The 15,831-nt window shown below is 38.6% G+C and overlaps 1 protein-coding gene across 3 annotated transcripts in view; it reads left to right on the top strand.

Annotated features, from left to right (window-relative positions):
* The window catches only part of CFH (complement factor H), a 29,459-nt gene that overhangs the window by 3,060 nt on the left and 10,568 nt on the right, over nucleotides 1-15,831 (top strand). For all 3 annotated transcript variants that reach the window (XM_019291689.3, XM_019291688.3, XM_010409287.4), the window contains exons 2-12: nucleotides 957-1,142; nucleotides 2,924-3,029; nucleotides 3,752-3,828; nucleotides 5,543-5,737; nucleotides 7,956-8,126; nucleotides 9,635-9,814; nucleotides 11,294-11,494; nucleotides 12,740-12,916; nucleotides 13,253-13,429; nucleotides 14,280-14,456; nucleotides 14,609-14,782. In XM_019291689.3, the coding sequence (XP_019147234.3) occupies nucleotides 957-1,142; nucleotides 2,924-3,029; nucleotides 3,752-3,828; nucleotides 5,543-5,737; nucleotides 7,956-8,126; nucleotides 9,635-9,814; nucleotides 11,294-11,494; nucleotides 12,740-12,916; nucleotides 13,253-13,429; nucleotides 14,280-14,456; nucleotides 14,609-14,782 (1,821 nt within the window). The remainder of the gene's footprint in view (nucleotides 1-956; nucleotides 1,143-2,923; nucleotides 3,030-3,751; nucleotides 3,829-5,542; nucleotides 5,738-7,955; nucleotides 8,127-9,634; nucleotides 9,815-11,293; nucleotides 11,495-12,739; nucleotides 12,917-13,252; nucleotides 13,430-14,279; nucleotides 14,457-14,608; nucleotides 14,783-15,831) is intronic.

The raw sequence follows: 15,831 nt of genomic DNA, 5'->3' as shown, positions 1-15,831 counted from the left end.
AAACAAGTACATTTCAGTCACCCAAGCACCGAAAATTGGTCACTGAAATTGGGTCAATTATTTCTTGACACAAAATCATTTAGTCTTTCATTAACAGCTTCCCAGCATTTGCTTCTTTCTCCTTTAGTCTGACTTTTCTCGTTCTCAAGCTGTTGAGGGACTTCTTAATAGAATGATTTGGGTTCATTTGTTGTAGTTCATATGGACTTGGCTGTACATTTCATGTGCACCAAAGAAGGCCCAGGAAGCAGCTTTTGGGCAAGGACTCTATAATACTGAGCTAATAAGAAATACCAGACACCACCATCCACTCCCCAAACCGAGACAAAATGCTTGGAAGCTAAAGGTCAGACTGAATACCCAGAATTAATTCTATTGTGTAACAAGTAACCTGTAAGTAAGGAACAAGAGGAAATAAGTTTTGGAATATCAGGTGATCTGAGCCTGGAGAGGAAGTTTAGGCAATGCCAAGGTGAGAGAAGGTTTGACAGAACTTAATCAAATGACAGATGAAATAATGTTAGTAGAGGTAGTGGTGGCTGGAGGAGAAAATAGTTTGAAGGGAAACTACAGAGTGCAGAGAGTTGTTCTCTGTGGCAGTGGAAGGACAGGCCTGGAGCAGCTCCTGCAGATGGAAGGGTAGGAGGTGTCTGCGGCTGGAACCAGGGCACTGATCTCCTCTCAGGCTTTGTAATTAAAATCTGTTTCATGAACCGTTGCTGTCCTGGGTGGTTTCTTGGCACCTGGCTGTTCCTATGTCCTTTTAAATGTCTATTCACATTCCTATAAAACATGGATCCTTGACAGTTTCCTATTTTGTGCTGATTCAGTAGAAAACACAAGCTGGTTTGATCACAAATGGCCCCAGGATTTCTCACTACATTTCCTATTGCAAAATTATTTTGGTGTTTGTAGCATGTGCTTTGGTCACCAATGTTTTTATTTAAAATTTTTAGCTTGTGAAGAACCTCCTCCTAGGAGGGTAAAAGAAGTGCCTTCCAAAAGATGGGACAACCCCCCCTATCCACATGGGACTCAAGCATCATACAATTGTCGGCCTGGATATGTAAAAGTTGGACGAGTTGCGTTTCAGTGCGTCGATGGAACGTGGAAGCAGCTGCCCCCAGGGACAGAATGCAGAAGTGAGTATTTATGCAAAATATCTGCAGACATTTGATCTGGCAGATCACATTCCTTGCCAATGGTGCCAAAAAATAAATTGTAGCTTTGCATGTAAATTACTTGTTTCTGCACTCTTTAAATATCACCCTAAAAAGTATGTGTGCATAAGGGAACTTTAAGTTCCTTTTCTCCAGATTAAAGGGTTGATTTTTTTCTTTACAGAAGATCTTAGTCTAGGCCAGCCTTATGAACCCAATTTATGTTATTAAAATCAGTTATTAAGTTCTTAGAAGCTTGCTTTCAAAAATCTTTCAGTCTAAGCAGGATAATGCACAAACGTAGCTTCTGAATGCAAGTCAAGAGAGTTTATTCAACTAGTTTTATGACAGATATCATTTATTGGAAGTGGGAAATTATTTTTCCCTGCCTTTTCTTTCAAGCCGTAATTCACAATTAGGATGAGAGCTGCTATTTATTATGTCTAGCATACTGTGCTAAGAGTTTACAAGTATCTCACACCCTCATACAGAATTCATTAGTGAGGTAATTGAAGTTTGTTATCATTAGTCAGCAGATACTTCTTTTCTGTAATAAATGAGCTTTAAACACAAAGGAGTTTTAGGAACAAGGGATTATTCTTGTGTATCTAACATACAAAATTTTTACTAGTAGAGTATAAATATTTGGTTCGATAATATAAATGTTAAGTTCTGAGTGTCATTCGAACAGAGATGGATACGCACCCTGAGTAAGAATTTATAAGTTACTAATAGCTTTTTTTACATTTTTTACTTACTCTCTGTCTCTGTTTAGATTTCTTTGTGTAACTAGTCAGCGAACATGGACCTGTACAAAATTTGGTGTAGTTTGTAGGATGTTTTAGCAAATGCTGCCACCCAGTGAGCAGCTGCTGCCACCGGCAAGGAGCATGTGGAGAAAGAGGAAGGGGTGCTGTGCCACGGGCTGAGGGAACACTGTCCCTTGGCGGGACAGAAGACAGAAGCATTGATAATGAATTCCCATTTTCCCTGCATCCCACTGGAGCGGGTTTAGGGCCTATTCAAACACATCTTTCTTGGTAAAAACAAAGGATGTTGATGCACCCCAAGAATTAAATCGCCTTTCTTGACAGGAACCAGGAAAGATTTCTGCTGAGGAGAGGTAACAGGCTTCAGCCATGCAGTTTATTTTGCAGTCCACATTATAACATCAGAAGGGGATGAGTGGGAGGGGAGGGTGTGTTCATCTTTGCCACTCTTTTGGGAATGCAAGGCAAAGAGTTAGGGCCAGGCCATAATGAAAGTTCTGTGGGGAGCTTTGAGCAGCAAGCAGTAAGGACCAAAATATCTCCTGTGGCTTTCACTCAGCACAATCCCCATCAGATTGAGGAAATTCCATTTCTAATCATGGATGGATGTTCTAGTGGAGGCTTTGGACCAGATTATGTCACAAATTGTATGAAAAATGCCATAGATTTGTCATAAGACTGAATATGAGTTCAGCCTTTTTAAAGGAATAAAACTTCCTAATTTGTTTTTTTGGGGGGTTTTTTTGGTATGTTGGTTTTGTCTTGTTTTTTTAAGTAAGCATACTCCAGTATGTTATCATTGAAATCTTTGAAAACAGTGATAGAAAGGAGAGGTTAATCAAACTTATGCTGAACATACCTGAATTTTTGAAAGGCCCCAAAGACCTGTACTCACTACTAATCACTGGGAAAATGCTGTCTTTCACACTTTCACCTTCCTGTGTATGGTGTAAGTAAGGCCTTTTCCTTTTTTTTTTTCCTTTTTTTAACCAGATAAGCCCTGTGGACATCCTGGAGACACTGAGTTTGGTTTCTTTGAACTTACCAGTGGAAGTGAATTTGTGTTTGGTGCCAGAGTTGAGTACAGATGTAATGATGGGTAATACTTGTTTAATTCAATGTATGGGAATTAACATAAGGTGTTAATTAAAGTGTCAGTTACGGATTTGTTCTCGGTAATGCGGCTGTGTCTTACTAATATTTAATGCTTGCTTATGTGTTGTAAAAAATGTTTGAAGGAAGACATTTCTGGCAGACTCACTAACATGTCTTCACTGAATGCTTGAAAGAAACTCTTTTTCTCTTTCTCCTCTATTCATCTTCTCCAGTGGAAAATGCAGCAAGTCAAATACATGGTATTGTGCCTGTGACTGGATATGTTCCTCTTGAAAAGCAAATCAGCTTTGGTACAGTGGTTTAGCCATGCTTTTGCAGTTGTTATGTTACTGGAATCCAATCTGAGTTCCACAAAGAGAGTTCCAAAATCAATATTCTCCTTAATCCCTTCAGTTCCTCACCGTCATTTCAGAGTAGCTGTCCTTCCTCTTGTTATGTAGCCAAAGCTTGCTGTCTCTGTAATGAAGAACCCTTCTTACTTATTCCTTCCTACTCTCTGATTTTATTTTATATTTTCCCTTATGCAATTAGAAGAAATCAAATAGGGAACATGCAGGTTAAAAAACTACTCAGTGTTGTCGCATTTTGGTTATTCTATGCTAGAACACCTGAAGCCTTCTTCCTTTGCTTCAAAAACAGCAGCACTGTTGTTGCTGTCGCATCATGAAACTGTATTTTAGCATTTTTTACTTTTTATTTGGTAAGCTACCAGATGCTCAGCCTAAGAAATTACCGTGAGTGTCAGGCCGATGGATGGAGCAATGACGTCCCTCACTGTGAAGGTAAATGGAGTTTGACATTTAATTCTCTATCAAACTGTCTTTTTATCTATGTGATACTGCCTAGAATAGTCTGTGATTGCTTTACTAGTATTAATTCACATATGTTTAAATTCAAGTTAAGCAGCAGTGAAGCTCTTACAGGGACTGCTCAGCCATTTTAGTCCAACAAGCTGTTGTTAAAAACCCTTCATGAGGTGGAGTACTGTCACTTCCAGACTGGCTTGAAGCTCTGCCTCACCTAAAATCCCTGATAGACTAGCTGCCTGCAAAACATGGTTGCAAATGATATTTGGGATGATGAGTTTCAAACCAGTGTGAAGGCATGTGTTTTTAGCTACTTTCCTCCTCCATCCTTGTGAACATCCTAAGCATTAAGATTTTGCTAAGGTCTCCCTATTAGCTTACTGTCTTACGGTCGAAGACATTCCGTAAGCGAGAGCAAGGGGGACGCAGACATGGAGGCTTAATAGACCGGATGGCTCAGATGATGGTTTTAGAAACCTTTCCACCAGTTTCAAACCTGTATGATCATGAAAATAAGGTTCCTGTTCTTCACAGAGATAATTTTTAACTGCTGTATTTTAACATATGTGGGCAGCAGTGACATTTTCTTTAGGTTAAGCATCTGATGTCAGGAAAGGGTCTCTAAGAGCAAAAGAAAGTAGATACCTTGTCTAGAGTTTGTTGTCTATGTTTTGATATTTCCTTGGATTTAGATGCTCCACGTTTGGTTTATTGGATTTTGACTGCCCTCACACTTAGGTATTGAGGTCTGTCTGCACCATATGGAGCAAGGGTTTCCAACGGTTTTTGTCATGTGTCACCAAAATAGTTCAGTTTCAAAGTCCTCCTAAGTTATTTCTGTCATGGTTGAGTTTTCACTGAAAGATGATTGCATATGAAAGAAAGTATTTGTATAATGTCCTAAATGTGAGGAACCCAGGAGACAGAATATGAGCCCATAGAAAAGGCAGATGAATTTTAAGATGGCAAATGTCAGAGAGAAAAACAGAAGCCACTTTTGTACCTGATCAATGATATACATGTGAACATTTAGGAATGAGCTTTGATAGTTGTTTCCCCCCTTAATAAGAAATATCTGATGACATAGGTTAATTCTTTTTTTTTCCTACAGGAACAAAACTGGGAGGTGCAAGGGTCTAAATTAATGTCTGACTGTGTTTGTTTACTTTAGTAATATAATTGCTCTGATATCCTTAACTAGAATTTTAGTTAATAACTGCCTGTTGTTGTAGGCAGTCTGTAATGCAGCACTTTTCCAGATACCTGTCCATAGCAAACTCAGTTTGGCACAACTCTAAACAGAGTCAACTGATTTTGACAAATTTTAATGGTCTCAGTCAAGGCTCATCCTTAGAATGCAGGATCCTAGGATAATTTCGATTATCATCTAAATAACCTAATTCAGTGAGGTCATCTAATTCAGTGGGTGCTCTGTCTTTAGCCTTCAAGGGCAGAGAAGAGGATGATGAGAGCGGGTCTAAAAGCTTCTTCCTATGTCACTGTCTTTTTGCTTAGGGCTTTGTACTACATTTGCTGCACATGATACCTAAATAGAGTAAGGTATATTTTGTAAATGTGCAAGGAAATTACAATGAGTTTTCTGTATTTTGCTTTTTTGTGTGTCAGTTTATTTCGCAGAATAGACCTCAAAATGACGGGTTTTTTCCCTTTCCTTGTTTTGTTTTTCCAGTGATAAAGTGTTTACCTGTACAAGAACCTGAAAATGGAAGGATAATTATGACTGGTGCATTTGAGCTAGGCCAAGAATATTCCTTTGGCCAGGCTGTAAATTTTGAATGTAACGAAAAACACAAGCTTATTGGAGCTAAAGAAATCGTTTGCTCTGCTAATGGAAAATGGAGTAGCGATGTGCCTCGGTGCGAAGGTAAAAAGGACACTATTTACTGTGGGTCATTAAGAATCTTCATTCTCACAGACTCCTAAATATAGGTTACCATATGGGAAGCTACAAAGTTTTCACTTCACATCAGTTAAGCACAGTTTGTCTGTAAACAATCTCCATTGCATATATGAGGAAGTAGGATAAGAAAGAGAAATATAATAATATTGGATACTAATATAATCATAATAGACCATCTGCTTGTTCCACATTTTTACTACAAGCTGTATGTTCTGCCAGGCTGCAGTCAAATTCTTTGATATGTCTGCATAAGAGTCAACCACTTCAGTGTTGATTTAACCAAAGTAATCAGAAGCAACTTTGAATATGTGTGAACCAAGTTTAATAAACAAGTAGGATTTTAATTCTTAGAGTATATAGAATACCAAAAAAAATCATGCTGGACTTTTCTTTCCTGATACTAATATGTTTGGAAAAGTTAGAAGGTGCATATTTCGTTTTTACAGAACGACAGAATCACTGAGGTGGTATGGGACCTCTGAAGGCCCCTCAAAGCAATTAGCTGGGGCAAGTTGCTCTAGAACATGTTCAGTCACCTTTTTAATATCTCCAAGGATGGAGATCCACAGCCTCTCTGGGTAACCCATTGCAATGGTTGAACTCTCTTTAGTAAAAACATTGAAGTGGCATTTTCTGTACTTCAATTCGTGCCCATTGCTTCTCACACTATGGCTGCTGGCCAGTGAGAAAGGTCTGGTTCCACCATCTTCACTTCTGCCTGCCCCACTGGAGCCAGGAATTGACACATGTAAAGAACCCCGTCCCTCCTCCCCCAAGCCTTCTTTGCTCCAGACTCTCTTAAACCTCTATCTGTACATTTTTCCAATTCCTTAATTATCCTCCTGTCCCTTACTGGATCTCCAGTATGTCCTTATCTTTCCTCTGCTGGGAGTTCAGACCTAGAGAGGGGTAGAGGGGTAGAGGGGCAGGATCACCTCTTTTGGTCTGCTGGCAACATTTTTCCCAGTGGAGCCCAGGGTATTTTCTTTACTGCAAAGGCCCATTGCTGGCCCCTGTCCAACTTGTCCATCAGGACCACTATTTTTTTTCTACAAAACTGCATTTCAACCAGCCAACCCCACACTGCCCTGCCTGCAGCTGGTACTGGTGGATGGGGTTATTCCTCCCAGTTTCTGAACAGGGAATGGATGGGATTGGATTGTCAGTGTATGAGAATGAATCATAGGAAGATTATGGTAACAAACACTTATATATTCAGAACATCAAGTTTCTTAGATTATTTCTGTTATTTGATCATGAAGTATGTGTTTAGAAGAGCAGAATACACATCAGGATGGCAAGTACATTTATGGATTGTTTGCAATTTCAGTGCTGCATTTTTCTGCTTTGAAACCCCCATTTATTATATTTTGTACAGCATAAAGTGGAATTAAGCCTATGTTCTTGTAACATTTGCAGAATATAGTGAATTTCATTAAACAATGACAGTTTCCATGAGCTATACTTCATTCTAAATTCAAAATAAATTCAGTAAAAGAATCCAAGAGAACTCTTTGGTATCCTGTTCTGTGACCTAGGAAACAAAACACTGAATATCCTCTGGCTTTATGAATGCATTTTTAGGAAACTGCAAGATCTTGGTGGTTTTATTTGGTTTGGCAAGGAACTTGGAACACTGATGTTCTTTTATAGATATTAAGCATTCTAGTGTCAATTTTTAATTTAATTATTTATTTTAATTTAATTATTTGATTTAAATTTTATTTTTTAAAGATACTTTAATTCTTTTCTCCTTTTGAGGCCATGATTTAACTCATAATCTACTGGCTCTGAGAGCACATTAGTTTTGTTGGAAATTACAAAGAAATTATCTGAAAAATGGAAAATCCTAAATTTCAGCTAGCCTAATGTCTTGATCTGGGATTTCTTCTGCCTTATCTTTTGATTCTGAAATCCATTAAAGTCCAAAGCAAAGCCCTGAAATCTGTCTCATGAACCAATTTGCAATCAAAGCTGTGCTACACTACATTTTCCACCTGGAACCCAGAATCAAATCAGTGCTCAAATAAGTTCCAACAGCTTCCAAATGCAAAAGTTTTCTGTGAATTCAAATTAAAAAAACAAACAAACAAAAAAAAAACCCCTAGATTTTATTATCATAGAAGTTTATTCTTAGTGAATATAAATAAAAATACCTGATTTTTGTCTGTTTCAATTTCAGAAATTATCTGTGATGTGCCAGAAATTCCTCATGGATACGTCCGTCCTCCAAGGAGGAATTACAAGGAAAATGATCTAATGCAGTATTTCTGTGAAGAAGGATACAAATATGGGAACAGAGCAGATGCACTGTGCACTGAATCGGGATGGAATCCACCTCCCTATTGCATAGGTCAGTCTTGCCTAAAGATGTTTTGCACTTTTGTTGGGTTTGGAAGTAATTTTAGAGATTAATAAATTCGTTCATAACAAATCCATCCACATCCAGCCAATATCCATGAAGACCGGAAGGATTAAGTGCTGAAGGGACCAAACAACTGGATAAGAGTTTTCCATGAAGAGCAGTAGGAAAACCAGAATCTTGTGAATGTCTACAAATTAATATATTTACAATTCTAAAGCTCCCTGCAGCTTTTTAACTCTCAGATGCCTTCTGAGCAGTTTATATGAAAAATTCATAATTCCTGAGGCTAGTCTGTTTAACATCAGCCCTCTGGGTCATGGATTTTACTTTATGTATAAATATAGCACTTAAAGGCTATATTTAAATCTCCAATTCCCACAAACATAAATATGCATTTCATATCACAACTGAAACAGTTTGATGAAATTTGGAGAATTTATCAGTGCCTTGAATTTTCTCCAAGAAATTGCCAAAATCTTGAAACTGGAAAAAAAATGTTGGCAACAGGGCAACATTTAGGATTTTATGCACCACCCACCTTCCTGGGACCTCTTCCAGAAAGACACCTTTAGAAATAAAGACTTGTTGTCAGTCCTGGGGCCCACTCAGTTTTTGACCTTTCTGATTCAAGATTAGTAATGATACTAATTAATACGCATTGCCTACAGTTTAGCAACATACTGGTTTTGAGGAGTGCCAAACAAAACGTTCTTCTAGACATTGATGTGCTGGGCTCTGGTGCTCGGGGTGTGCTCAGATAGTGGTTCTGGATCCTACTGGGCTTATCACAGGACCTAGAGGATTCAGCAGTGCATGCATGGAAACTGATTCACCCACCCTTACTCCACAATAGGACCAACCTTACAGTCATCCCCTCCCAGCCCTCAGTGTGTTGGTGATGTTTTCTGAACTGGAAGAAGATACAAAAAAACTGAAAGACAGGCTCTGGTATATAAATATGTTTGCCTGACTTCTCTGAGCATAAAGATATCTTGAGTTTTTTAGAATAAGATTCTTGACCTTTTTCAGTTGTTGAAATACTTCCAGTATCAGTGAAGGACACTAATCTTAATGATGCAGCCTTTGAATGATCAGTTCCCAGTTAAGCATAATTATTTTCCATTTAGGACCTCCCAGTGAAACTGCCCTCCTTTAGGACAGTGTCCATAAATGAGCCCAGCATAGCCGAGCTGCAGAATGATCTACTGGAAAAAATTAGTCAGGTTCAGTTTGATGGTTTCCAGTTCTTTCTCCAACCATTCTCTTTGCAATTAAGTTTTAATCTTCTAATTAACATAACATCAGTAACACCTGTCACTCTTCTCTTACAGAACCATGCATTCCTAAGTGTGAGGAAGAAATGTAACCTTTTCTTTGCTCTAAGAAACATCTTTTAAACAATTTTATGCATTTATGGCCAATATACAGTGAAAATAAAACTTATGCAATAAATTTAAATATATTATTAAATTTTTTTTTTCTGTTTTTTTATTTAGAAATTGAATGCTCTCCTCCAGTAATTTCCTCTGGGAACTTTATACCTCAAAAAGACAGGTACAAACTACATGATACAATCACAGTAGAGTGTGATGCTGGATATCATTTTAAAGTGACGACTGGCAGAACCATAGCTGAATGCACCAAGAATGGCTGGGTGCCTGATCCAGCTTGTGTCCGTAAGTAGCTCTCATGAATGAAGTTACAATGTAAAATTGTTGGAAGTATCTCTGAGAAAAGAAGTCAAGAGCAAAACTTGAGGAGCATTAGATATGACAGTTGACTGGTTTTTTTTTCTTTGTGCTGTAAAGCTTAATTTGATTGTTTAGAAAAATCACCTATAAAAACAATGGTATCATCCAGATTTACACTGTGTTTATTAACACAGGTATTACCTATTACTGTATTTGTAAATCTTTTAAAATGTGCTATAGTCAGCTCACTGTCAGGAAGGTTTGTGCTCCACCCGAGGAATGAGCATCCCAGTCAGGAGCAGAGAACATAGGGAGTGTAAAGTAGCCAAACCAAAGGTAATGATTGGACGATATCTTTCCTTGTAGTATCACAGCTCTAGATTTTTACTTGGCGTTGTAATTTAGTGTTATGGACAGTCAGAGGATTTTATCTATTTTATAACCTGTCAGATAACAAAGCAAGGTATTCTTGATGGTTGATGAGTTCTTTCTTGGGTTAAACTTCCCATAACTGCAATGATAGTTTTGCCAAGTAGGCACAGTACAAAAAAAAATATATAAATTAACAGCTAGTTTCATAATTTAACACTCTTTGATCTTTGGTCCCTGAAAATAAAACTTAGAATATGAGAGAAACCCTGATGAAATCAGTCTTGTAAATGAACCTTTGGATAAGATGATTTGAGCTATTTCTGAAACGTGCTCTTTTAGTATCTGAGTTAATGTTTTCTCTGTATCGGTTGGGTTCTAAAATACTGGTATCCTTCTGAGTCCACTTCACTCATTATTGAATGGTCTGTCCAGTAGGTGATCTTCTCTGCACTGGCATGTAGGCTCCGGGTCAGAGCATTTCAGGAGAAACCTGGGTAAATTTGAATGGAAGCTTCTGAGAATCTCCTTATGTCCTTGACTTGTCCCTGGAAAGGGTCAGTTCTTTTGTGGAACAAAGAGAAGAAAATTAAAATGCTGCCACTTTAAAATAAAAATGAGAAGAGTTAGGAAGAGCTTTTGGTGCAGGATCCCGAAAGTTATAAATGGAAGTGGCAGGAGTCATCTCAATGTTTAGAGTGCACAGTTCAGTTTCTATATCTGAGCCAGATGACTGGGCTCCCTTTATGGTCAGAATAGTAAATTTAATCAAGACCTTCTACAGTGTCATCTCTCTGTACAATGAATACTAACCTTTGGTCTCACGAATCACCCTCAGGAGTCTGCTGAGAATGCTGGCTGGATTTCTGTTGGTTGCAATGGAATTGAGGGCAGTAACACAGCTACAGGCCCTAACAAAACCCCAGGAGGAGAGTGTGATTGTTCCTGCCCTCCTTAGGATCTGACGGGGTGTGCAGTCCTGGTTCTGTCTGTTTTTGAAAACACCCAGATGATGAAGCTGAATCTGAATTAATTGTGTCCTGAGCTTTTTATCATGCATGTGTTGATACTGTTGCTGTTACCTTCTATTTCAAGGGAAACCGTGTGACTACCCACTTATAGAAAATGGCAGGTTAAGTAATTCATATGAGTACGGCAGATACTATTACTTTCCAAAAAGATTTGGACAGTCTGTAGATTACTACTGCCTTGACGACTATTCAACCCCCACTGGAGAAGTCTGGGTCCGAATTTACTGTTCTGAAAGGGGCTGGTCTCCTGAGCCAAAATGCCTGAGTAAGTACATTTCCACTGTATGCTCAATTCTGTTATAACTATCCAAGGTCTGTGCAGCAAAACCTGTTCTGATGGAACACAAGACAAAACAGTTTCTGAAAGTCAAACTGCTTTAGCTGACCCCTGGAACTGCACCCAGACTGTCTTCCTATGTGCAGAGCACAAACTGTCAGTTGGGGACACTCTGAAATGAGTCAGGCTGAAATGATGCTTTTGCATTTTGAAGATTGTTTACTCCTGAAAATATTCATTAAAGTAAGAAATATATAGGAAACCTTCCTCTTCTCTGGCTTCTGGGTAACATGCAAGCATATACTTCCATCTGCACACACAGAGTTTCTACTCAATGTAAATATATTCTCCCTTCTGTGGGTTGGGCACTTTGGCACTTAGTCTTCATCCTCTCTGAGAACCATTGCCTAGTCCCTTTGGAAAATTTTTAGAGCTGAAAAGGTGTCACACTTTTGCAATAAGCTGAAATGGATCATGGTATCAGCAAGAGAATCGGATAGGCTGACTCAGATTTAGAATGAATTAGACTTAAAATTAATCTAAAGCAGCGAGATGAGGCCTTCTCTCAGACATCTTCAGTCACAGCACAACAAGCAGGGCACAAAAGTGGATTAGAAAAGGTTGCTCTTTCCTTGTTGCCCTCAGTGGAGTGGTGCTCAGTGCAGGAAATGAATGGAGCCCTGCCTGGAGGAAAGGAGCAGGCACTCAGATAATACAATATAACATTCCTTCAGCCATCTGCCTTATGTCTGGGCTCTTGGGGACAGGAAGCCTTAGAGCCAGCATGCTTAGCTATTGCTGAAATCTCTAGAGCTGGTTTGAGAGGCTGATACACTTCCACAGAGATGATAAAATCTCCAGGAGGCAAATGCCGGAATTCACTCTGGACATATGTCAACATTTTAGAGACGTACCAGACCAAACTGATGTAAAAAGCACTGAAGTGAGCCAAGCTTGCTTGTGAACAATAGGTAAGAGATTTTTGGTCACTAGGCCACCTCATATCACTTTATGTAGTGACTTCCACTTCTGTTCCTGTGGTCCATTAATCACAAGGCACCAAAACAAAACATGCTTTCATTCAAATTTGCACATGAGTGTCTTTTTGCGATACAAGGCTACAGAAAGGTGCTTGGAGGCCTGTTTGTTAGTAACTGTCTTCCTAAGGATTAATCTCCCTCAGTTCTTGCTGTAGAAATTTCTGTGGTTAAATGTACTTTCTTCCTTCTTTAGAAAAATGTTCCATCGGAGGGCTGAAAAATGGTTATTTCCCACGCCGCAACTGGTACGAATTTTACAAGGAAGGTGAAAGAGTCAGTTATGGTTGCTACAATGACTACCAAGCTGAGCATGAAAAAGTCACGTGCACAAGGAATGGCTGGGAACCCGCTCCGAGATGTATCCGTAAAAGTGAGTGTGCTTGTATTTTGGTGAGGTTTCTATCTAAAACTATTTGTTGTAGTGATAATTTCTGAAAATGAAGACTCCTTCACAGAATGATTTAGCAGCAAAGAATTTAACATACTACAGAAGTTCTCTCAGAATATGAGACTGAAACATCCAACCAAGACTTCCATCCATTTAAACAACATGTTAAGAATTAATGTATTAACAATGTATTCAATTGACCATGTATTAAAAAAATTTTCTAAATCCAGCTGCTGCTTCTATTGTTATCCTTCTGCTGTGATTTATATGCACGTAGTTTAGCAGTGCTTTACTTGGAAGAAATATTGTCTCTTTCAGAAAAATGCCAGACTATCGTTTTTGAGAATGGCTTTTGGAACTCAGGCAGGACAACATTCCATTTGAAAGAGAAGGCCTCATATAGGTGTCGTGCTGGCTTTGTGACTCCAGAAGGACAAGATACAGGACTCGCACAGTGCCAAGAGAGTGGCTGGACTCCACCTCCGAAGTGCATCAGTGAGTATCTAAAGGTTTCAGAGCTCCCTGTCATTGCCACCAGTGCAGACATGGTGTCCTATGGACTCAGAGGTTTATCACCTTGATTTGTAGAGGTTTCTTACTGGGCAGAGGGAGACTCAGAGGGCTGATCCTCCACAGATTAACTTTTCTCAGGCTCCAAGAAACAGAGAGAAAACATAAAGGATCTTTTTGGATCTCTTTAGCACTGACTAAATGGTAATCACTGACCTCTTCAGTGGTTCTTACCTGATAAAATGTACTTTTGTCCAAATTTACTCCCAATTTATGAAGCAACATCAGTGAACTGAGGCATTCTGCCAAGAACTTTATTTAAATGTGACCAAACTAGAGACAAATAGGATTCATTATTTCAAAATTCCTTCCTCTCTTGAACACAGGTGTAGTACAGTGAGAGTCTTAATCTTCCATTGTTAAATATTGGTCATAATATTGACCAACTTTAGCTGCTACTTTATCTTGTCCTTTTATTTTAGACTGCCTTTACATAGGATTTTGTGGCTTTTTTCTGACCCACTCACAACTGACCATGGGAACAGCAGAACAAACCATTTGCTGTGACACCAAAATTAAGAATAATGATGATAATGATAATAATATGTAGCAAAAGGAAATAATTTAATCTAAGGAAGAAATATTTATGCTAATTACTTCTAGACACATTTCGGAAGATTAATGCAATAGATAATATGTGAATATGCTGCATATTCTACAATAATATTATGGCAATGCAGAATTATTGATGTTTCCAGTATACCTACTGGGATGTTGCTTCCAAAGGGCAGTGTTTCTGGATAACTAAATGCACTAACTTTGTTTTATTCTACAGAATCATGTAAAGCACAAGAGGGCATTTTGATTCATCACACAAATAAAACTGTGTTCATGCCTGAAGATACAATTGAGTATTCATGTTTGGAGGGATATAAAACTACAAATAACATGCCAACTGATACCACAATGTGTGACAAAAATGGAGAATGGAGTCCAGCACCCGAGTGTCGTGGTGAATATTTTTGTGTTTGTTAATCAGTGTGACTCTCTGTATACACTCCGTGAACCTTTTTCCTTTAAGACTTCCTTTGGTTTTGTTCTAACCAGTAGCATTTCATACTTTCTGTAGATTGTACACTATATGTTAAAATATTTTTTCTGCAGAAATAGAATGTGCACTGCCACCACAGCGCCATAGAGATTTCTCTCCCAAGGAAGATAAATACCGCAGTGGAGCTGTTGTGAAATTTACCTGTGCAAAAAAGTACATCAGGGTGGGACCTGCCTCTACTCAATGCTACCACTTTGGGTGGTTTCCACCACCACCACTGTGTAAAGGTAATTCTTCTGCAGTAACTCAGACTGAGCTGGTAAATGGCTTGCACAAAATATATTAATCAGGGTATTGACTTTAATGTTTGAAAAATTTTTATTGTTCAAAACTGCGTAAATAATGTGCAGTATGACAATGAGTAATTTGAGTAGTGTCCTCTCTTACTATATCCCAAATGTGCTAAGTTTTGCCATTGCCTGATATTGATACCCATCAGATATTGCACCCTGTGCTCTTCTTTTTCTGATCACATGAAATTAAAGGAAAAAAAAACTGTTTTGGAGATGACACAGAGCTGAGCCCAAACAAAAGAAATACAGTGAAGGATTTTCCTGTGAAATTCTTATATAGTAGGATGAACAAATTCATGCAGAAGAAAAAATACGTACCCCTATACTTAGCATTCTTTTTCACTTGGAGCACAACTTCCTGGCATGTGAGAAGAGTTTCTTGTGCTGGTGCTGAGCCCCCTCATGAGGTACATAGGCTTTCACAAAGCTTGGGAGGATGAAGGGACCTCATATTCCTGACCTCCCTTTCTTCCCACTCAGTCAGCTTTCTTGGTGACTTTCACTCTGTCATCCTTCTTTTTGCTCACTCTCTTTTGCATATAAAAGCAAGTCTATTTCATATATTTGGCTCTTTAGCTCATGAACACTTTAGGGTCCCTTAATAGGAGTTCCATTCACTGCATCAAAAGTGAATTCCTTTAATATACAGTGTGTGTGTGTGTGTATGTATGTGTATATATATATATATATATCTATATATATATATATATATATATCTCAATCACTTGCTAGGTAATTTTTAGGACATAGGTTATTCCTTGCAGAGTTGTCGATTTTCTTTTAAGAATACTGAAGTTGCCATTCTTGTAACACTTTTCTTTCTCTTAAAACTGGGTTGGTTTTATCACCCACTTTTCTCAGAGCAGGCATTGACAGTGTATGGAAGTGAGAGACAAGAGTAAGCCAGGGTCACACATATCTGTGTGTGATCTCCAGCCCAGCAAGAATCCAGACACACAAAGTCATAAATCAATGACCTGCTT

The sequence above is a fragment of the Corvus cornix genome, chromosome 8 (genome assembly GCF_000738735.6).
Source record: "Corvus cornix cornix isolate S_Up_H32 chromosome 8, ASM73873v5, whole genome shotgun sequence".
NCBI classification, from domain to species: Eukaryota; Metazoa; Chordata; class Aves; order Passeriformes; family Corvidae; genus Corvus; species Corvus cornix.
Note: the sequence above shows the minus strand (reverse complement) of the source record. Positions and strands in the feature narration are given on the sequence as shown.